Raw genomic sequence first — 24,045 nt, forward strand, 5'->3', positions numbered from 1 at the left:
GTTTAACAAATTTATATGCAGATGGAAGCATATTAAGAGCAAACAGCTAGTCATTGACAGAATAAATATTCCCATAATAACTGCAGAACAAGGAGCAAAGGTATAACATGCAAAGCAGATGGCTTATGTGTGCAACTAAATGCGTGGGTCCCAGCAGCCTCATTTAGGCTTGCACTTTCCCTTTTTTAGACTGTGGGTTCTCTAGAGAATGAAAATAACAGAAATCAGAAGGAAAAAAAAAAAAAAAGAAAGAAAAAAAAGAAAGAACAGGCAATTCCAGTGGATTAATTGCTGATGCAACTGAATGAGAGCTGCCAGGTGATGTACACTGGAAATCAGGATGCCCCAGGATTTGCTGTGTTGAAATGCCTACCACAAACGTCCACCTTTCAGTCAAACGCGGGGAGCGGCTATCCGTCAGAGCCTCAGCGCTGTGCTCCAGCCGAGTGAGGCACCTTCTTAGTTGCCAGAGTCCTTGCTTTGCCAATGCAGCCTTTGAGGACGGAGCAGGGTGTAAACTGGGAGGCTACTGGATGTCAGCCATGTTCTTGGGATGCTGAGTCACTAAAAAGTGCAACTACACTGATGTTACTGGGACATCTGTCAACAGTACCCCGAGCGCCTCAGGCAGCAGGGTTCAGGATTCGCCTCACCGTAGTAAGTTTGAAAGAGTAAATGGTATTACACAGAATGTTATTTTGTACATTCTGGGCTAGGTAGGAAGGAGCAAAGCAAGTGTCGATGGCCATATGAAAGAGTGCTCTGCACAGCAGGGGAGACTAATAGTGCAGGACTGAAGATCAAAAGATTCAGTCGATCCTCTCAGTACTGCGGGAGACCTCAGGCGGGATGTTGGGCAATCATTTGCATTCTACCCTTCTGCCTTCCAGCTGCAAAACGAAGACAGTGAAGAACATGAAGTGTCCTTCTTGGGTCTGAAAACCTAACTATTGCAATTCACCTCTTTCCATGTGGCCATTTTTCTCCTGACACAGAAAGCAGGGGAAGCAAAAACTCCAGAAGCAGATGAAATGTATTATTACAGAAATGCCCATCAGGAAACGCTGGATGTGAACTCGGCCACATTTACAGAACGCTTTCAGCTCCCCACACTAAAATGCTAATCATTATTAGAATTTATAGATGAAAAGGTCTGATGAATGCTTTTGTACAATGAAAAGAATATAATCATTCACTGATAAACCCACATTCAAGAAGCAGGGCAGGCTATACCTTTCAGTGTTTTGTCCTCTTATTTCATTCACGGTGATTTTTCAAAGCTATAGAAAATTTACAGCCTGGTTTGCTGTAAAATTTGTTTTCAGCAAACACTCTCTTCAAATTACTGAGTATTTCAGATGTGCCATATGGTACATAATTTTTGTTTCCACATAATGACCCTGAGGTGTTCAGAGCTGGAGAATGTCTGATACCAGTAATTCTTTCCAGAGCCAGAGGGACCTTTTTAATGTATTTTTTAATATCTTACAGTAATACATATCTTAGGGGGAAAAAATCCTCCCAGTTTGATTAATGCCATAGTCATAGTTGCTGTCAACCAACTAACCTCACTGTCCAGTTGTTAGTATTGCTAGGTGAAACAAACTCATAATAACGGTTCTTCTGTGTACTTACATAAAGCTATTTCTTACTAGAGGAAAATGAAGCACCTGTGACAGTGCAACCAGGGGATGGATCTCCCAGACTTGTTTGATATAAGCATGTTTACCATGCACTTCCTATCAATGCCCTGCACCCCCTCCAGATTGAACCAGAGGATTTTGCTGTCAGGGAGGCTGGACCTCCTCTAGTCCTGACTGCAGGCTTTTAGTTTAGTCTGAGAGCATGCATTAAGCCATGGAATTCATCCCTTCCATTGACTTTGTGAACCTCAGATATGGTGAAGAAAATTCATCTTGAAATTCAACCATTGTGGGCTGTATCTCAAGTTTGCTGAGAATTATGGGTATTTACTTCTCAGATAAGATCACATCATGCTTACATCTGCTGCGAGTGAACCTGAAGTACTTCCTCAGAGACCACTCTGAGGAAGCCCACCCAAAGCAAGGCTGGACACTCCTTGGACACCATTACTACAGCCACCATGAAAAACATTGAGTCAGTCCTTCTGCAACCACCTTTGTAAGACTCCCCACTAAAGATCAGTCTTGTCCCATATGCAGTGACTGGGTGGGGACCTTGGCTGCACACTTCCAAAGGAGCCATAACAAAAAAAAAGGTATTGTCCCCATGTACTTTCTGTGAGACAATCAGCAAAACCCACCACACTCTGCTTTCCCACATCCTAAGTACAAACGAATGACTGCTGGACAGTAAGTGTGTGAAACAGCCAAGAGGAAGGGGGACACAGGTACACTGTAGACTAGCCAGGACTGCGGGGAGCAGAAAAACATTCTGAATTCCCAAGAGGCACAAGCTATTCTTGCTGATGAGATTTCAACCAGTTCACAGCAGCTGGAACTCCACATCATACACAGCTGGACAGTTCGGCACCAAGATCGGTCTCTCTCAGTATAAAAGAACAGGCCACCCAATTGAGCACAACAAGTATATAGAAGCTAAATGCCCTCAGGAGCACTCTCAAAGAGGTGCATATGAAAACTAGTGGTCAGCAGAGAAGGTAGTGCTTCTGATAGACCTTAATAAAAAAATTGCCCATGGAGAGAAACGTCAATAAATTGACTCAGAGCTACCTACCATCCAAAACTCCCAAAGCAATTGTGACGAAAGGAGGCTCCTCAACTAAACAAAACCAACAACTGTGCAAACTTCTGTCAACTCAGAACCGGACAGTCCTGACCCTGGGCTGAATCCCTGCTGTGAAACAGGGACTCAAAGACAAGTACTTGGTGAAGCTCCAGACATGCCTTCAGAAAACACCACCCAAAGCAAGCAGGCAAGAAGTCCTTGAGGCTTTGGTACGGGTACAGCTTGGGGATTAAAACTCATTATAACCATTTATTGCCAAAACTTCTTTTTCTTTTCTTCATATCACCACAAGGGCTAGGACTGGGGTGAACAAGACATCGTTAACCACCCAAACCATGTTCCATGTGAAAAAGAGTTCATTAAAAAGATGGGGTACATTCATACAGCGTTAGACTTCAAGTTTAAGTTAGTTGTCTAAGCTCTCACGAAATTCACTCTGTGAACAGACTGAATGACTGCTTGAAAAGCTGGTGCAACACATCAGAAAACAGTCTGTAAGAATATGAGGATTTGCATCTCAAAGCGCTCCGACTGTACAGACCAGAACCACCACTAGTCTAGAAAGAGGGTTATGCCTGACATCAAAGCACAGTTGTGTTAGGATTGCACTGCCTGAACAAGGAGCGAAGAATAATTTACAGAGCCGAAGCTATAGATAGACTTCTCATTAGGCAGAGCATCCCAGCTGAAATTTCAAGAACCTTTGGTAAACTATTTTTATACATGAATCAAGGCCGACTCCATTAAAAAAAAAATAAACAACCGCAGCGATCAAAAGAGGTCAAGGCTTTGGGTTCCACACGGCATCCTGAGCCGGTGTGTCAGCAGAGTGATGCCGGGTGCTGACGTGAGCGGTTACCTCACCTCGCCGGGATGCAGAGGGAAGAGTGCCACCTACTGAGTCACTCGTGACGAGTCCCACAGCCTCTGCCCGTCCACGCCTGTCTCCATCCACCTGAGCACGTCCCACCCTCCTCCGGCCCTGGGATATTTCAGATCGTTCCCAGATACCATATGCCCGCCATCAACACAGCTTCCTGCTGCACTGCAATTACCGAAGGGACGCATTAATTACCGAAGGAGGCATTCAGCCTGGGAAATTAAAAGAGAATAGGATTCCCTTTTCACTTACGCTGGTATGAAGGTAGTAGGAAATCCGCATTGGGATGCAGATCTCCCAGGAATCACTATCTGGTAGTAACAGCGTTTTGATGAATTTGGTATTTATCTGCGCAAAGATCCCTTGTACAGCAGGCACAAACATGTGTTAATTGGTCAATTAACACAAACTACAACACATTCCTTAGGACATTCTAGGACTAAGGACATCCAGACTGCAGGAATTAACATCGTTAATAGGAAACACGTAATTTTTGCAACCCTTATCATGAAGAAGATGAAAGTGAACACTAAGGAAGAAGAGAGAGGTTCTCTGACTTTTTGTCTACCTGGTCACCTTCTTTGTTCTTCTTCTGTTCTTTCATGTCATCATTTTCATGAAGCTTTTGCCTTTGTGCTGACAAACAAGTGGCCTCCTTTCAAGCGAAAATGTTGATGATTTACTCAGTTCTTGGATTTCTGTACACTCAGAGTACTGCTCATTTCTTCAATAAGGACCGTCAAACCTGCATGTCTCCCTCCATCTGAAGTCCCTTCCAGTTATTCCTAGACAGGCCATCACCATCACTGTACAATCCTCCTCTGAGTACCAAATTATTTTCTTTTTCTCTTTTCTTACTACTGGTGATGGCTGGCTATGGAGGATAGCACACCACTATCCACTTCAGCATCTATGCAACTCACCAGTCAATGTGCATTACAGAGAGCCCGGATTCTGCTACTGCCTCAACCGCTAAAACTATTTATTTATTTATTTATTTAAGGTGAAGCAGTGAGACATGTGACTACCTGTGGATGTGCTCAAATTAACATTTAGTGTGCAGGTCAAAACACTAGACAGAACAAGAAGTCTGCAAACCAGGACTTACAAGAAAAATGTAGATGAACTAGATTGACCTGAGGAAGGCAGGCAGAAGGGGAAGCATTGTTCTGCATATTGATGATGAACACCAGAAGACATTTCACAGCAAGAAAGCATAGTAAAACCTCCTAATGATAAGTGGGGCACTGAAATGTATCATCTGAACAGGCTCTGTAGTCTGTCAGTGGGGGTCTTAAAAAAGAAGCTACACAAATTTTGTCAGGATGACACAGGTATGGGTGATTCTGATTTAGTATAGGGGAACAGCCTCAAAGTTCTCCTGAGGTCTCTCAGACCAGAGGTTGCTCCAGTTCCCCTCTGAGGCTGTGCTACCTGTTTCAGTCCAGAGTCACAGTCCTAGATACAAAGTCCAATTTGTTAGCTCAAGTTTTAAGAAACACAAGTACCTCTGGAAATCTTCAGATAATTTGCAGCGTGCTGGCTACCCCATGACGTTCTTAAACTCTACTTTAATGGCTTGTCTGAAAATTTCCATTAGGACATTTTGCAATACAGAGGCTTCAGGCACTTTTATTTTGGTTTTGTATCAAGTGATTAGTCATTGTAATATTTAAACCATGTAATGCCAATTCAAAGAAGGTCATAATTATGACACTTGGCTGCTTCAAATAATGTGTAACCTTTCTCCTGCTGTGGATTACCAGCAGGCCCCATCTAACAACTAGCAGCAAACTCATCTCAAAATCACTACTTTATCACTTTGTGTTCAGATCTGGGAATTTACCAAAATGCCATCTGAATGGTAGCTACACAGAAACTTTCTGTAAAGAATTTTTCTGAAGTTGTACTTCCCTCCACACACCAAGAAATGATAGGAGAGAACTTCTTTTCTGAAGCTTTTGTCTGTTTTCCCATGTGTACACCAGGTGATTATAGCAGCAAGGGTTCCGTGTCTGAACTTTCTCCTGCCCGGAACAGGAAAAACTGGCTTCTGTAAAAATGAATGGGAAAATGGAAACACTGAAGAATATCAACCTACTTTCTCACTCTTGCTATGTGTTTTGTTGGAAAGAGCTTTTTGGTCCAGAGCTCCATGAGAGCAAGGATGAAGACTGCTGAGGAGCTGAGCTCTCGCACTATACCTAAGGCACAGGGTGTAGAAGCCCAGCCCCTCATCTGGTTCTGGATGTGCTGCATGACTCTGGGTCAAAAGGAGACTCATGCCCCATACCACTGCCCCATACTCCCTGATTCCCATGGGACACAGGCGTGGGCTCCACTCTGGATAAGGAAGTAAGTCCCATGTAGCGTTGATCCCTCTCTCAAAGAGCTGAAGCGCTGCAGAGGCTCCCGGAGAAGCTACTGAAACACAGTTCGGTGAGGCAACAACACCCAGGGGACCGGCTGCTAAAACCATCCACCAAGCTGCCTGTGTGTACACAGATACTGTTAAAAAACTAAAGTCCATCAAAGCCATATACATATATATATATGTACATGTATTCAAGTGTGTGTATATATATATGCACATATATATAGCTTTTTCTTTTCTTCTTCGTTTTTTTTTTTTTTTTTTTTTTTTTTCCGATAAAAAGGAGGAGTTACAGAAACTTGTAAGAAAAGTCCTGGGAAATAACCGGGTACACCTGAGAGAAAAAACCCCACAACAGAGCTGTCTGAGAAAGCCGCTCAAGTCAAGCAGAATCCTGAGCCTTCCCACATCCACCAGCTTTAGTGCACATCCCTTACACAAAGGGCTGCATAATCCCATTTCAGTGCTGTGAGATACCCTACGTTCCAGGACGAGGGGGTGACAGTTGGGCAAAGATGCCTCCTCCCAGCAGAAGCACAAGAGAAAGTTGTACCTTGAGAGGGATTATCTCTGTTAGAGAGACGGGATGCAGGACTCGCCGTATTCATTTGCATAAAAAATGCTCTCTCTATGCATTGTGCTGGCCTCCGTCTCTGGTGTGTTATAGATGGAAGTCCCTTCTTCCCTAGCGTGGGAAACAAGAGAGAGCAGCCTGCAAGCTCTCCAGAGTACAAAGAGCCTGGAAGTTTGTATTATGAGAGACCTTTGCGCCGCTGCTTAAGTGGGACTAGGGGTCCGACTCTACCCAAGCACCGCGCAAGCACTTCGTCAGTCACATTTTTAACTACACATCTCTGGTAATGTTTGAATCTCTCCCCTTTCTTCTTGCTGTGAGCAACAGCTATTGTAAAAGTCAAAGGCTCCAGCTCAATCGTGCGCGCCACCTGATCAACGTGCGAAGCAGCCGAGAGAACCCTCCCTGAATAAGAATGACGCAAGTCCCAAAACTGGGGCCAAGACAGTGAAAATGAGTAATAGCTCCACTGGAAGAGAAATGCCTTTGATAAAGCTATACACATCGAACATATTCACTCATTTTTTTCATGCTGTGGTAACAAAGATACTGCGGGGCCAGAAAAAGAGTAGGCAAAAACCTGACAGATAGGTGGGCAGATAAGGTATGATTGTACATACCTCCCTGAAGAAAACTCTGCTCAACAAATCCCACAAACGAAAATACAACAGACAGGCTGGGGGGGTCCAATCCAGCACACGCCTGCCAAACTCACCCGCGGGAGCTAGCGTACTCTATCGCCTGTTGTTTTCTGTGGTTGCTGCAAAACACAGTACAAAACTGTACTGTCACCCAATTAAATAAACGACGTGTTGCATCTAAAAGCACGAGCCCAGCTGCTGGAATAAAACATGCAAACAGAAGAAAAAAAAAGAAAAAGAGATAAATCGTTTCCCTTTTGCACTTCATTGAGTATAAAGTTAACTGTAGGGAAGTAAGGTTATCTCTCTTTATATTTGCATATGAATGGTATAATTTACTGGTATGGTTCCCGATCGCCTCTTGTCAGGCATTTATGGAGATTCTTATTTTGACAGCTTGCAACCCACATCTACTGACAGCGAGTCAGGACACTTCAGTCTGTCCTTGAAAAGCAGTGCGTTGCTGAGGCTGTGTACTAACGCTGGAATCTAAGTCAGCAATTTTAGCATCTATGATTAATAAGATTGCACTATTGTGAAACGTGATTCTGTTCCTGCGGTCAGTCAGCGTTACCAGAAATAATACACAAAAACCAGCCTTTAAGATTACTGGTACCTTGCAGTATAGTTTTTGCAAAAGAATTCAGCTAGAAGATCTGAAAATGAACAGAACAACAAATGTCATTCTAGAATATTGACTATTTCAATTTACACATGCTAAATATGTCTATAAAAGCCAAGTGGCATATGCAGGCTTAATTTGGGGTGTATATATTAATGAACCCGTGCCTGCCCGCAGCTCTCATCTCATCACTACAGCTGGACCTAGACAGCAAATCTCACTGAGGGAGCTTGGGACAGTTATTATGAGACAGGGACTGGGATGGCTCAGAAAAGTGCTCGCTCAATGTATTTCGCTGGCAGTCTCTGCTCATGGGATTTTACTGAAATCACCGCCGAGCCCAGCTGCTCTGCTGCTGCTGCCGTCCCCAGTGGACCTGCTGGCTGCCCTTGCAGAGGTGGGTCACCTCTATTTCCCAACTGTTCCCACCGTCGCTCCCTCTTTCAAAGCTCTTCTTACAACATAAGCAGATGTTATCAGTTTGAACTACATAAATAGCCATGTTAACGCCAAGCAATAAAAATAACCAGTTCTAGTCTCTTCCCAATACAGATTTGGACTTCATACGCCTTTTGAACTACATCAAATGAACTTTACCCCAAAATAAGCTGGAAACTTCCATTTTACTTTATATTGTATGCCAAAAAACGTGTATAAAGTATCCTGCCCACACCCATCCAAGAACAATTCATTGTCATTAAATTATTTCTCAAAGCTGTTTTATGAATAAGGATAAAGAAGCTCTTTCCTTTCTTACAGAGATAACTCAATAAGCTTTTTAAAAAAATATGCAAAGCATGTCCCTTACCTCCAAATAATCCTTATGAAAACTAAATTAAAATAATGAACCTGATACAAAAAACTGTAAAAAGGATACTTTACTGTAATTTAAAATTAAATAAATATTTTCATAGATGGAGTGCTTTAACTGTAACAGTTCAAGGTAATTTTAATTGCTGTATAGCTACATTAGGATTATCATCTTCAGCTGACTTCAACATTTTTGTCAGAAGAAAAATGGAATTGAGCTAATAATGAAGAAAAAAAGTATGTTAAATATTTTACTTGAGGAACGTTGTGAAATTTGTCAAATGAGCTATTTGATAAATACTTTTTGGTCAGTTCTGAAACACACCACAATTTGCTCCTAAATGAATCGGAATGATCTGAAAGATTTTATTTCCTTGGAACCAACAGTGACATCTCAAGAGTGCCCTCAGTCAAGAAGACACGGGCTTTTCAGTCCATTCGGAGTTCAGGATTACGACCACTAGGATATAAACCAACCCCTTCGCTATCCAACCATCAGTATGCACCAACCATCAGTTATGGTGCAAGATGGTGGAGTCTTCACACTAAAATGTTTTGAGCAAAATTTAAAAGGTATGTGGTAAATCAGAACACAGAAGATGATCTGTAAGTGTGCATTTGGGCTGTGTGTGTTTGGGAAGACTTCTGTTTCTCTAGTCTGTTCTTGCACTAGCGAAGACAGATCTGCTCAAAAACACAAAAGAAAGAAAGCAAACTCCAAATAAACCCACCCCTTCTTAATTACAACGAGATAAATGCAAAAGAAAAATTCCAAGGATAAGCTGCAATAAAATTAACAGGTAACAATCTTGTCCTCCCTCAAAAAGCATCTAACAATAATATGAGAGCATTTCTTACTATTATACAGAAGCACTGTAATGCCAAGATCCAGTTAAAAATCTCTAAGCATTGCTAAAAGGGACCCACATCTCGAGGTGCCATTTCTAAAATGAAAAGGAAGTGGCCGACCAACTGGCTCTGTGACCTCTTTCATTAGAGCAATTTTATGTATAAGGATCAGTAAGAATGTGTAATGAAACAGTTTGTTATTAGCCAGTCGTGATAAACACAATAATTGCATACTATTCACCTACCTTTTCTAATTCAGGGCCGCCTCCTGCCACCATGAGAACTGAACCCCTGGGACAGTCAAGTCCTTGGCATCAATCCTGCAAATGCTACTCTGATACTCGATCTGCTCAGTGAGATGGATTTAGTGTTTGCTGTTTTGGTATATTTACATCTTCTTGACTCATAAAGCCTGATCCCATTTCCACTGAGGTCTCTCTCATCTGCAGAGATAGGCAGACTGAGAATTTAGGCTCAGAATTTAGGACTGTTTAGAAGATGTATAGGGTGACATTTTAATCTGCTCGTTTTCCGTTCAGAAGTTTTTGAAAGTTTATCCATTCACGTACAAAATATTTACATTGAGCAAAGCTAAAATTTATACCGAGCTTCCCCTCTTCTCTGAGACTCCTCGTGGCATCATGATCTCAGTGTAATGTGTGTGAGCAGGGTGTCTGTCGCCTGGTTCACAGACAGCTTTGTGTGAAGGAGCTGACTGATGGGAGGAGGGAATAAAGACAAAAGGGAAAAGAGAAGGGACTATGCTGGGCTCCTACGTTTGCAACCACACTCCTCGCTGGGAGCAGACTTTGTCCAGAACGCTGTCAGGTGCACTGGAAACGAAGTGGATGAGAAAGCCTGGATGAGAAAGCCTATATTGGAATATATTGCTCTCGCTGTTAAAAATGGGAAAGAAGGAAAGGAAATGGGAAGGAAGGAAGGAAGGAAGGAAGGAAGGAAGGAAGGAAGGAAGGAAGGAAGGAAGGAAGGAAGGAAGGAAGGAAAGAAGGAAGGAAGGAAGGAAGGAAGGAAAGGAAAGGAAGGAAAGGAAGGAAAGGAAGGAAAGGAAGGAAAGGAAGGAAAGGAAGACGTTTGCCCTTCACTCCCTATTAGCTTCCTTGTTTTTTCCTGGAGCTGGTACAGGTTTTTCCCAGGACAATGAATTCCTCTACTACCAAGAAACTAGTTCATCTCAAAGTGGGGATGATTCTGTCTTTCAGGAGCACTTGATGGTCTCAGAAATGCCTGTAAGTCTAGAGCGCTCCTGGGCAAGAAGGGTAATCTCCTCACCCTGCAGGCAGAGCCGGGGAGGAATGGAAAAGCAGCCACCCCGTTCAGAGGCGAGAAAGTCCACAACGGTGTATAGCTGGAAGCAGAGTGAGTCACTTTACCTGACTATTTCACCATGTCTCTGTCCCAGCAGGATACTGGTCGTAATAAGTACTGAAATCAATAAGGAAAAATTCTGCAAAGATGATGTTTCAGGCTACCTGCATCTATACTGGAGAGCTAATCTGTTGACATGATTAGTATCAACATTAAGGATACATGGGAAAGCAATTCACACGACTAAGTAACACGGTGTGAAATTTGTTTTTGCAAGAATGGGAGTTAGCACTCTTTACGAGGAAGAGTGGTCTCGGGGCAAAAACACAGGCCCAGGATTATGCATAGATTCTGCTCTTGATCACGCTGCAACCAACCAGTATGACTTGTAGAAAGACAATGAGAACCCAATTTCTACAAAGATTTTTGCACCTCTCATCTACCAGAGCTGTGCTACTCAGACAAGCAGCTGAAGCATAGACAGAAATCTTCAGCCCCAACCAAGTCAAACAATTGTGTCTTCATGCACACTCTTTCTTTGAGAAAACGGAGCATCGAACACTAGTCTCCCTCAGGTCTAGGCTTCTTATTCCATCTTCTTGCACTTTGTGGGTCGAACAAAATGGCCTGACAACAGAAAAGGCAGAGAGCGCTCTGAGGCAAGAAATCTTTGCCCTGAGGTTGCACAAGTCTTCTCAGGGCTTAACTATCAACTTTTTCAACTGGGGGCAAGGTCAGAGTAAAGCATGATCTGCCTAATCTTCACCTAGGGAAACACACCCTACAAGATAATGGACATAACTGCTGCTGTAAATTGTACCACGAACCAATAAATTTATGACCACGTCCAGCAGTGATAATGTGTGAAACTTATTTTAGAGACAGGTCATATACGCTTGTCAGGATCCCCAATTTTAGGAAAGCAAAATTCCAGCTGCTCAAGGAGTTAGTCAATATGACCCCCTGGGAAACTGCCCTCAGGGACAAGGGAGCAGAACAGAGCTGGCAGATCTTTAAGGATGCTTTACACACAGCGCAAGAGCTTGTGATCCCCAGGTATAAGAAATCAGGAAAGGAAAGCCAGAGACCAGCATGGCTGAGTTAAGACCCACTGGTCAAACTAAAGGGCAAGAAAGAGATGCACAGGCAGTGGAAGCAGGGACAGGTATCCTGGGAAGAGTATAGCGACACTGCCCCATTGTGTAGGGATGGGGTAAAGAAGGCCAAGGCGCAGCTGGAGCCGAACTTGGCAAGGGATGCAAAGAACAGTAAGAAGGGGTTCTACAGGTATGTCAGCCAGAAAAGGAAGGTCAAAGAAAGCGTACCCCCCCTCATGAACAAGACTGGCAAACTGGTAACGACAGACAAGGAGAAGGCTGAGGTACTCAACAACTTTTTTGCCTCAGTCTTCACTGGCAACCTCTCTTCCCACACCTCTTGAATGGATGGACCGCAAGACAGGGACTGGGGGAGCAAAGTCCCTCCCACTGTAAGAGAAGAACAGGTTCATGACCACCTGATGAACCTGAACATACAGAAGTCTATGGGATCTGACGAGATGCATCACAGGGTCCTGAAGGAATTGACTGATATATTGCCAAGCCACTCTCCATGATATTTGAAAAGTCATAGCACTGAGGTGAAGTCCCTGGTGACTGGAAAAAGGGAAACACTGCACTCATTTTTAAAAAGGGTAGAAAGGAGGACCCTGGGAACTACCAACCTGTCAGCCTCACCTCTGTGCCTGGGAAGATCATGGAACAGATCTTCCTAGAAGCTATAAGGCACACGGAGAACAGGGAGGTGATTCGAGACAGCCAGCATGGCTTCACCAAGGACAAGTCCTCCCTGACCAACCTAGTGGCCTTCTATGATAGAATGACTATGTCAGTGGACAAGGGAAAAGCTACACATGTCGTCTGTCTGATCTTCTGTCAGACCTTTGACACAGTCCCCCACAACATCCTTCTCTCTAAATTGGAGAGATATGGATTTGATGGGTGGACTGTTCGGTGGATGAGGAATTGGATGGATGGTCGCAGCCTGAGGGTAGTGGTCAATGGTTCAACGTCCAGATGGCCATCGGTGACAAGTGGTGTCCCTCAGGGGTCCATATTGGGACCAGTACTGTTCAACATCTTCATCAATGATACAGACAGTAGGATCAAGTGCATCCTCAGCAAGTTTATGGACAACACCAAACTGAGTGGTGCAGTTGACATGCCTGAGGGACGGGATGCCATCCAGACCTGGACATGCCAGAGAAGTGGGCCCATATGAACCTCATGAGGTTCAACAAGGCCAAGTGCAGGGTCCTGCACCTGGGTCAGGGCAACCCCTGGTATCAATACAGGCTGGGGGATGAAAGGATTGAGAATATCCCTGCCAAGACTTGGGGGTACTGGTGGATGAAAAGCTGGACATAAGCAAACAATGTGCGCTCACAGCCCAGAAGGCCAACTGTATCCTGGGCTGCATCAAAAGAAGTGTGGCCAGCAGGTTGAGGGAGGTGATTCTGCTCTTCTGCTCTGCTCTGGTGAGACCCCACATGGAATACTGTGTCCAGCTCTGGAGCCCTTAGCACAGGAAAGACATGGACCTGTTGGAATGGGTCCAGAGGACGGTCACAAAAATGATCAGAGGGATGGAACACCTTTCTTATGAGGACAGGCTGAGAGAGTTGGCGTTATTCAGACTGAAGAAGAGAAGGGTCCAGGGAGACCTTATTGAGATCTTTCAGTACTTAAAGGGTATAAGTACCCTTATAAGAAAGATGGTGACGGACTTTTTGGCAGGGCCTGTTGCAACAGGACAAGGGGTAATGGTTTTAAACTAAAAGAGGGTAGATTTAGAGTAGGTATAAGGAAGATATTTTTTACAATGAGGGTGGTGAAACACTGGAATGGATTGACCAGAGAGGTGGTAGATGCCCCATCCCCAGGGATGGGGCAGTGACCTAAGGTCAGGCTGGAAGGGGCTCTGAGCAACCTGATCTAGTTGAAGATGTCCCTGTTCATTGCAGGGGCGTTGGACTAGATGGCCTTTAAAGGTCCCTTCCAACCCAAACTATTCTTTGATCTTCTTATCTCGGATGTAAAATGACGACTCTCCTTACATATTTCATGGAGAAATGAAGGATCAGACTAAGCTTTGCAAATGCTTCAAAATCCTCAAATTCCAAAAGAGTGCTTAGTAGAAATACAAACTCTTATGAGTTGTCACATTATAACTTCCTTCTGCACTGGACATCGGCAGCTATTTGATAAAAGGTTTGTCACAGATGCTCACTAATGAAATAATCTCTGATCCCCACTGGTCCAGGGGCAGCAAGATGGAACAAGTAGTGCATGAGAAACACAATGAATCTGATTTTCCTTCAGCTGTTTTTACTTTTGAATTTCTCTGGCCTCAAACAATGTCAGAGGGTCAGGCAGGCGTCACACTGCCTACAGAGAGATAATGACTACTATAGTCATAAATTATGGTATTATTAGTTTTTACATTTCTAATCAATGTCAGAAGATATCAGACATTTCTGGAACCTTTGACCTAAACTCTGAGACACTGTATATAGCATTTCTCAGAAAAAAAAAAAAAAAAAAGAATAGTATCTTCTTAAAAGAATCACAAACACTTTTCAGTCATGTGGGTTACAAGGCACTGTTTTGCTTCCCATTTTCTGAATCAAATATCTTAGCACAGATAAACTACAGTTCTACAAACAGTTTAAGCTATCAGAAGGTGGCACTGATGCTGAAAGAAGCGATTTCACCCTGTCTCATCTCCAGCCACTCTGACCCTCACTTGCACCAGCCTCCTAGTCATGTGGCTGCGCAGTGAACCAGACCAAGAGTCCAGGTTAAAACAAGCCTGACACCTACAAAGTGGTTAATTTTAGCCCTCTCAGTTTAATAAACTCAAGCTATCTGGGGAACTAAAGCATGAGAAATCAAAACTGTGCTCATCAGCTGTACTTCAAACATAAAAGCAGACTTACCACAGATAAAGGAAAAAGCCCACCTTGTCACCAATACACGAAGTTTTGTTCCCTTACTAATTCCCAGAGTGTGTACTACAGAGGATATCGTGTTATGTGCAAGAGCTAGAGGGTGTTGTGTTTACTGATGGGGTTTTACACCACCTGGTATTAGACTCGTAAGTTAGGCCATCAGGGTCTCAAAGTTTCCTCTGCTCAGCGCATGGAGAGGCAGACACTGCCCAGCAAATACCAGATCGCAACTTATATGCCATGGGAGGGATTTAGCTCACCCAGCTCTAAGCAGCTCTGCCTCAGCCAGTCACTTCTTCAAATACTCACCCAGCCAACATCAGCACTTTGGGAGCACAAAGCACTCCAACCAGGTGACCTACATTCAGACGACTACTTCAGGGTGAGATGGATCTTGCTGTAGAAGTGCTTTCTTCTCTCCATTAATGGAATCTCCATGACGTAGATATGGACTTACAAATCCCAGCGTTTGTCAGGTGAAAATTTGCTGTTTGTCCCTCAGGCGCCTGACTTCCCCACCACCTTAGGTACATATCTCCTTTACTAACTCACAAATAATGTTTCCCACAACGAAGCAACTTTTGGGGAAGGAAGGATGGAGGGGAGACATGACATGACACATCATTTCCCTAAACCCATGATTTTCACCATTATTCTATAAAAATGTTGTAACAAGTGTGAGTCATCTTTTAAAGACATATAAACAGAATACCTACTGCGACACAAAGTTTGCCAAAGAAACCTTCATTGCACCTTTTAAGCTGTCAGCCTAGTTGGTATCCATGAAAGTGTGCAGCCAACGTCACTGCCTTGTATGGAGAATTGAACAACTGCATAATCCTCTGCATATTATTCCCGAATAACAGCATCCTTGCTATTTCTAACATTGGTCTTCTCTGCTAGCATTGGTCTTCTCTGCTTCTCTGACATTGGTCTTACTAATCACAGTAAGTTATGGAGTACTTGGTTTTCTAAATGCCTGGGTGCATGAGCTCCTGGGGAGCAGAGATAGATAAGCTCTTCTTAACCTCCTGACTCATAAAATGTTGGAAGAGAAAAAAAAAACAACTAGCTCATCAAAATACAACGGGTCTGATTTATCTCTGTGTTACTCCCAAGTTATGTCTTATACCACTTGGATCACGGGAGTTAAAGGGTGTGAGCAACCAGAGTGTGACACAGACGGAAATGGGCCTTTTGTCATTTGGATCCATCCCCTTTACTGTAATAAAAGGAACTTTGGCGTGCTCTTTTTAAAAAACAGGGAAAAGTCTGTATCTTAAGGAACATGCAGTGAGAACTCAGGTATTGGAGAGACGTGACTGAATGCCTGGAGCTAGACATGCCATTATTTGTATTTGCCTGGAATACAGCACATACGGCAAAAGCAGCACTTTGAAGGAAGTAAAATGATCTACTCTCCTGAATGAAATTCGCAAACACAGTTTCAACATTTATCCCTAATCTAAAGCACTGGCCAGTTCCAAAACCAGCCCGGTAATTTCTAAAGAAATTCTGTGCCTCCAGTAGGTTTCTAGACCAGATGGTGCCCTACGCAACAGTAGTCCTTTCTGCATTAGGCTGCTCTTAGGGCAGTATTACAAACGTTTGATGCAATACATGGACCGTACTGATGAAGATTCATGGAACTGCTATTTATTGTACTGGAATTTCCTGAATTTCAACAAAAAGAGAAACGTAGACTTCAGAAAAGAAAAAAAACCCCAAAGGTACTTTCTCTGCCTTCTCTCCTACACGCTTCTGGTCTAACAACACTATTGCTGCAACATCACTTCAAAAATATTTACACGGTATTAGTGGGAAGGCAGTTAAGCAATGATACTCGTACATGCCCGAACATTTGGCCGAGGTAAAAAACAAATAAAGTTGGCAAATATCTTACGTTTTACTGAATTCTACTATCTCTTCCAACCAGAACAAGCGACAAATCAGAACAAATGTTTGCACTTTTGCAGAAATGGAAAACAGCAAACTTATTTTCTAAGGAAAGGAAATAGCTGGTGGGAAGACAATAATGTTCTCAATTAGTAAGCAAGTCGAGCCCACCATCAAATTTCCATTTCAATGAACAGGAATAGGCTCATTTAATGAAACACAGAATTTGTATGGTGGCATGCGTATCACCCTTTGATAGATGAACAGCATGACAGTTTTAAAGATACCTTTAATATAATAGATTTTGCTTTAATCAAAATTGCGTAGATAACTTGAAATAAGCGCTTCATCAGGAGAAAGCAAACTGCTGAGCTATTGACTTAATGTGTAATTATTGCTAAAATCTACCGTCTTTGGGATCAGAGGAATGGAGGGTGGCACGTGCAATGGCAATATCTGAAAACACCTCTGAAGCTAGTTGTGGATGAGATGCTAGCAGGACTCATACACATGGCAGAAAATTGCCAGAAAGTACACTTAAGAACAGAATAAACAGAGGGATAGTAACACAGGCTAACAGGGAAGTGTGAAGTATGGTTCTCTGAATGATCATGCAGATACCGGTGATTTGGCTGATACAATGTCCCTCCATTTCAAAAAGCTTCTGAGGAAGTTATCTATCAGACTCCTAAATTATGCTGTCAAGGAGGAAAAACAAAAAAGCAAAAAAGACGTCAAGAAATGAAAAAGTCTTTTCATTGCTAACTAAAAGCAAAAAAAAGCGTTAGGAATAATTGGTTGCTGCCTTTTAGAGTGAATGGATATTACCTGGCAGCTATATGTTCAATATACTCAAAAATGATCTGGAAAATGGAGGAATAACAAGGGACAGAGATTTCTGATGATATTATATAGGTTAATAAAAACAAAAACTGACAACTACTGCAAACGGACCTCATGATGCTGAATACGCATAAGATAAACAGGGAGATAAAATTCAATATCAGTAAATACAGTCAGACATACTGAAAATAACCAAAACAAACAGTCCCAGGTATTCACTATTTCCTACAAGATTCCTAAGATTCAGTTTTTCACAGTTCAAGAATCACAGCCAAATAAATAATCCAGTAGCAAATTTACAAGAAGAAATAAGTGTTTTTTCACATACTCCACAGTTAAACTTTGGAATTCATTGCCACAAGATGCTTTGAATATCAAAAGAACAAATAAATACAAAAGACACAACTGGTGGCAAAAAAGACCCCCGGGGGCTATTAATTACAAAACTGCAATATAGTGTCTAGCTTCAATGTGTCTGCATGATAAATTCCTCAAAGGAAGCTGAAATGGCATACTACCTGCTTACCCTGTTCTTACATTTCTTTCCTGAACATCCAAAGTTGGCCGCTGCCAAAGAAAGGACACTGGACTACAAGTACCTTTGATACAACCCAATGCAGCCATTTGAATGTTGTGTGATGACCATGGACACTGCTGGCACCCAAGTAATTTACAACTGAGAGGCAAAACCACCCACATTTTGGAACCAAGACACTGATCCTAAAATACCTTACTTTTACATGCATAAATATAACAACATTTGGCTATTGAGGAAGTGAATCAAAGTCGTTTGGGGAAACCCTTTGGTTGCAGACTACAGCATCACCTTGTGAAAAAAGAAACAAAATAAATATTGCTATTATTGATTAGAGGTAAGGTTTAACAAAACCTCCAGAGCCGAACATTCTGCTTACGAGAGAAAGCAGGGCGGAATCCACCCTGAAGTGTGCCAAACCAACACCCACATTAAAAATCCTGAGAAACTAATTCTAAAATAAGCAATGAAGAAAAAGATGCAGTAGATGATCTGATGCCTGGAAACCATCACATCTAACCTCCAGATGAGATGAATTACTCTTTAGAAATGCCTGTTTCTTTCAATTGACAAGGCAGTCGAGTGACTTGTTCAGATGTAGAAGTCTTCACTAGAGTTGTCTAAAATCAAATTAGATGAATCCCACGGCCCTGCAGTCTCACTGAAGGCTGACAACTTTCATCTATACCTCTTTTGCAAACCAAACTCCTCTGTGCAGTGCAATATTTGCAGAACAAACTACTTTGAGGAAATGCAAGGGCAATTTTAATGACAAATAGTAAATTTTGAGGTTACTGAACCTCAGAGTCAGAGAATGTTGTAAATGTGCTATAGCTACTTACATCGGTTTTAGGTCGTGCTCCAGTTGACACTGGGTAAGGTAAACAGTCTAGATCCTGGTAGTCTGCTTTTCTATTTTTCCAAGATCCTTTTCCTTGATGATCTCCATAAAAGCCTGTCTCCACTTGAACGGGGCACTGTAAGAGAATTTTAAAAACCCTGTAAATAAAGGCAAGTCATAAATATTTTAATGTGAACTGCAAGATAAAAACATTGGAATTTTATCTTTTTAAAGCTTTTTTTCTCTGATGTAAGGTAAATATTCGGGCTCAATCTTCTCACTTAAAACCCCCTGCTGCATCATTTTTACATTTTGCTAATTTAGGCATCCAGATGTGGTTTCCTTAACAGCTAGTATACACAAATGAAGATCTAATAAATAGTAGTACACCTTCCTAAATATCAAGGAACTGAATCACCTTGACCGTAGAAAGAGAAATGGTTTTATTCAAATTATTTAAGACTACCTTTTCACTTTATTTCACATTCTTTTTTCTAACTCAATCAGAGACCCAGCAAACTCCCATTTTCAGACCACAGATACTGAACTTTCCAAATCCCCTCTTCCTGGTCCCCCAAACCTGGGCAGATCTCACTCCCACGCTATTTTTAAAAAACGCATGTCCTAACTCTGGGCCCGCATGGGCCTGAATTCAGGCCCTGAATTCAGCGCCAGGAAGAGACCAACTGCTCAACATTGCCCCCCATACCCTGGTTTGCCTCAAAAGAACAACGAGGTGTGTGAGCAAGCACCAAGCCGTGCTGCAATCCGGCAGGATCCATGCTGGGAACAATCAGGGAACTGGGATGATGGGCGCACTGCAGAGCAGCCCCAAGCCGTTGGGTACAATCAATCAAAATCAGCCCGTTTTCTGGCTGCTCCCCTTCACAAGAGGACAAATTTGCTGCTGGTCTTTAACAACGACTGACTAGTTCCCAGTTAGTATATTTTTAGGGCTGTAAAATTAGGAGGTTTTGTTTGCAAAGTTGACAAAAGAATCAGTATGGGGCCCAAAAAAGTTCGAAGATAATACACTACTGCAAAAGAATGAAGAGAATGTGTAAGTTAAAGATGAAATTTTGTTCAATGAAAGGCGTATCTCTAACATACGACAGGTTCATTATAATCAAACAGGGTTTCTGTGTCACTATCCTTGAATGATAAAGGACTACAACTGAAAAACGTGATTCTTCAGATCTGCTTTTTTTTCTGTACTGAAACTGAGTACTAGACATCAAATGGCAATGAAGTAGAGACATTAAACAACAGTGAAACATGCTGTTTACAGCAAGAGTGTTTTATCTCTGCTATCTCACTTACAAAGTACCTCCTTCTATATTGCTAAGAAAGTCTTTTTTTCATAGGAAAGGTACAGGTTTTCAAGGAGTAGCACTATTAATTGCAGTTTTCCAAAGCTAGCAGTTTTGCTGTTAGTACACTCAGGTAGCCCAACTTTTTGTACTTAAATCATGTATTTATAGCATTGGTGAGAGAATGCTTCAGAAAATAACTTTATGACGGATAATTATTTTTAATATCTTTTCTGGATCAGATACTGAGTCATCCAGCCAGTGCTACTGCCCAATTCTATTTCCCAGTAAAAAAACTGACCACCAGTAACTTGCAGTTTAGACAGACATAAAGGCAGACCACCTCTTAGCATTCATCTGAAAGTTATTATGTTTTAGAAAACACCTTAAATTTGTCCACCAAAATACTGCAAGACCAGCTACTCTCACCAAGAAGTCCCATAACATTCATTCGAATGAATGAAGTCTATTTTCATTAGCTAATATTTAGACTTCCTTCTGAAAAATTTTTGTTCAATCAAGTATTATGAATGACTGATACCTTCACAACAGGAAAACTTAAAGAATAGTAAAACATCAAAGAGTTACTTCCACAAACAGATGAAAAATCCTTCATTAGAAAACTGATTGGCTCAACCTAGTGACTAAATTACAAAATATATTTGAGACACAGCATCTGCCATAAGAAATGAATACTCTGTCATCTGTTAAAAATTGCCCACACCCTCAAGAGACCAATTTTCAGAGCAGTCGCTCCACCAAACATGTTGCAAATCATACAGTAGTCACCTACTTCTGAGACCTCAGGTCTACAAGTTGGCCTTGCATCTGTGAGCACTTCACCCAAAAATCCTTTTCAATCATCATCTCTTTTGTCAGTTCCCAGTTTATATAATCAAAGTAGGATGAAAACATATGAAGAATCCGTAAGTCGTTCATCATTTTATAGAAGCCAAATTCATACAGTTACTAGTAAACATATGTCTTAGATACATCTTCTTCCTATTCAAATTTCACTGTGAGTGACAAGAATAAAACATATGATATATGTGGAACAAATTACAAGCTATAATAAGAAATATGGACCAAATGGGATGAATCTATAGAAGATAAATTACTCATACAACTTGTATGAAAACAAGAGTTTGTTCATTTTTTCCGCTGCAACTGTCATTCTGAGATTTTCAAAATCTGTTTCTTCACAGTAAATTCATGGAGATATTTAGTAGGCTGTTATTTTGCTTCTTTGACTAGACGGGAAGACTAAGGTCAACCCGTTTTGAAGTAAATTATTAAATTAGGACAGATGATTCCCTTGTTCAGAAATGGTTTGATTACAAATACCTTTGCAGGAGACAGCAAAGGGCTTCCGTCATCAGTTTCACAACACACTGTCCCTGACTATTCTTGCTCTGATCTTGCTGGTCTCATCAGGAAGAATTTTGTGCTAAATGTCCTCTCCAGCTCCTGTAGTGAAATTGTCTCTTGGAGGTTTAAAGAACATTTCCAGTCTGCCAAATAAGGCCACAATAAAAATATGGCTGATTCACATGATGTCTGCCTGCCCATAGACAATTTAAATGAAGCAAGCTCTTCTGCTTCAGAACAGGAAGAAGACATGACCTGAGGAGCACCTCTCCTACGAGGACAGGCTGAGAGAGTTGGGATTGTTCAGCCTGGAGACGAGAAGGCTCCAGGGAGACCTTATTGTGGCCTTTCAGTGTCTGAAGGGGGCCTACAGGAAAGCTGGAGAGAGACTTTTTACAAGGGCATGTAGTGACAGGACAAGGGGTAATGGCTTCAAATTGGAAGAGCGTAGATTTAGGTTAGATATCAGGAAGAAATTTTTCACTATGAGGGTGGTGAGGCACTGGAACAGGTTGCCCAGATGCTCCATCCCTGGAAGTGTTCAAGGCCAGGCTGGATGTGGCTTTGAGCAACCTGGTCTAGTAGGAGGTGTCCCTGCCCATGGCAGGGGGGTTGGAACTGGATGAGCTTTAAGATCTCTTCCAATTCTATGATTCTGTGGTGAAGAGAGTGTAACTGCTCAAATATCATATTGAGGAAAAAGCTAGTTTTGGAATTGATGTTAGAAACATCCTTGAAATATTTTCAGACTCATCCAAACAGATGCAACTATTTTTAAGGGAAACAAGTGTACCAAGACCAGTGAGGCTGCCTTGGAGGTAGGTTTTATCTGCATATTAGGCATGACCAGCTCTGTATCACTAGCACAGGCTTTTGGTGGGGGAATATGCCCTAGGAAGAAGGCTGTTCCCGAAGCCCTGGCCTCTGTACTCAGAAGATGTGTTGTCACCAGGCTTCAGTAAGAGAAGTGCAAGCATCTGGGATGCTGGTGTTGGCATTCTCTGTGCAACCACTTTTTATGTTGTTGTTTGTATGTATCAAAGCGCATTTGAAAACATTGTCTATATAGATTTGCTTTTCTGCTGTCTACACACTACACGCCCTTCATTGAATGCTCCAGCAATGGATTTGAAGTCCAGTGTCCTATGATGTTCAAGCAATCATGGAAAAAGAATGACCTCTAACAAAACCATGGGTTTTGCCTTAGTAGAATAGGCACAGCCATAAAATCACAGTTGTTTGGATCACTGGTGACCAAAACCAGACTGCCTCACAACGGGATGTGCTTAAACTCTGACGGCATGGATTTCACTTTTAGGCAGAAAAGCAGACTACACTGCCACCGCATTTTGACAGAAGACATTAAGCAGTCTCCTACAAGATGACAGAACGCTGTCCATTAATAGACAAGTTAATGATGAAATTAATTCAGTTGGACAGAGCTGATTCTGACTTGCTGACATGTACAACAAGAAATGAGACAGTCATGGCCACACTGTTACTAACACTCTCTCTGCGGAACATGAAAACGCCTACTGCAAAGCACAACACCGAGATGTAAGATTCTGAACATCCCACCTTGAGGGACATGAACATTTACACTACGGTTCGCACAGACATTTACTTAATGAATTTACTTTTACAAAATGAAGCAGCATTGGAACAGCAGCAACGGCAAAAGCATTCAAACAAACTCACCTTCCAGGAATTTCAAGCCAGCACTAACATTCAGCACTGCAAATCCAAACAACTCTATCTTAAGAACTTTAATCATAACCTAACACAGAGAACAAACACTCCTACTTCTCACACTGTTCACTCTCCAGTTACTTGGTCCTATAAAAAAACCTTGCTTATTCAAAAATTACTAAAATAACATCATCGCTTCTTAATCCCATTTGCCCTCAAAATAAAAGCTTGGGAAACTGCGTGTCATCAACAGATGACACCTGCCACCACAAAATATTCTTAACTAGAGGAATGCAGCTCTAAATCAAATATTCAGATAAAATAAAGAAACAAAAAATACTAACTCAACTCTTAATGAAGGTACATAGTGTCTCTCTTGCTGTTATGTCTTAAAAAAATTATAACAAGTGTAAATAGGCTAGCACTGTAACTTTAACAATATTCTACCCTGAAAAACTATCAGATGCAATCATCTGGATTCAAATTCCCCTCTAAAAAAGGTGTTTTAATGGTTTTAAGTCGTATTGACAGAAAACGTACATGTTTCATCCTATGACATTTCTGTTTATTTGACTGTTAGTCACCTAAGTAGTTCATGAGATTTTGTTATTATTGAGTGAAAACTGTAACTTACTTTGTCCATAAACCTGAGCTCCTCTGCCTATCCAGAAACACAACCAGATCTGGAAACCATTGCTTGATGAGCATCTGATAGCTAAAGGTTAGAAAACGTATCATACGACACACA

General features: G+C 41.9%; 1 protein-coding gene across 8 annotated transcripts in view; it reads right to left on the reverse strand.

Annotated features, from left to right (window-relative positions):
• Positions 1-24,045, reverse strand: part of STARD13 (StAR related lipid transfer domain containing 13) — a 310,108-nt gene that overhangs the window by 205,833 nt on the left and 80,230 nt on the right. For all 8 annotated transcript variants that reach the window (XM_054188918.1, XM_054188926.1, XM_054188935.1 and 5 more), the window contains one exon: positions 18,932-19,066. In XM_054188918.1, coding sequence (XP_054044893.1) covers positions 18,932-19,066 — 135 coding nt within the window. The remainder of the gene's footprint in view (positions 1-18,931; positions 19,067-24,045) is intronic.

Source organism: Rissa tridactyla, chromosome 1 (assembly GCF_028500815.1).
Source record: "Rissa tridactyla isolate bRisTri1 chromosome 1, bRisTri1.patW.cur.20221130, whole genome shotgun sequence".
Lineage (NCBI taxonomy): Eukaryota > Metazoa > Chordata > Aves > Charadriiformes > Laridae > Rissa > Rissa tridactyla.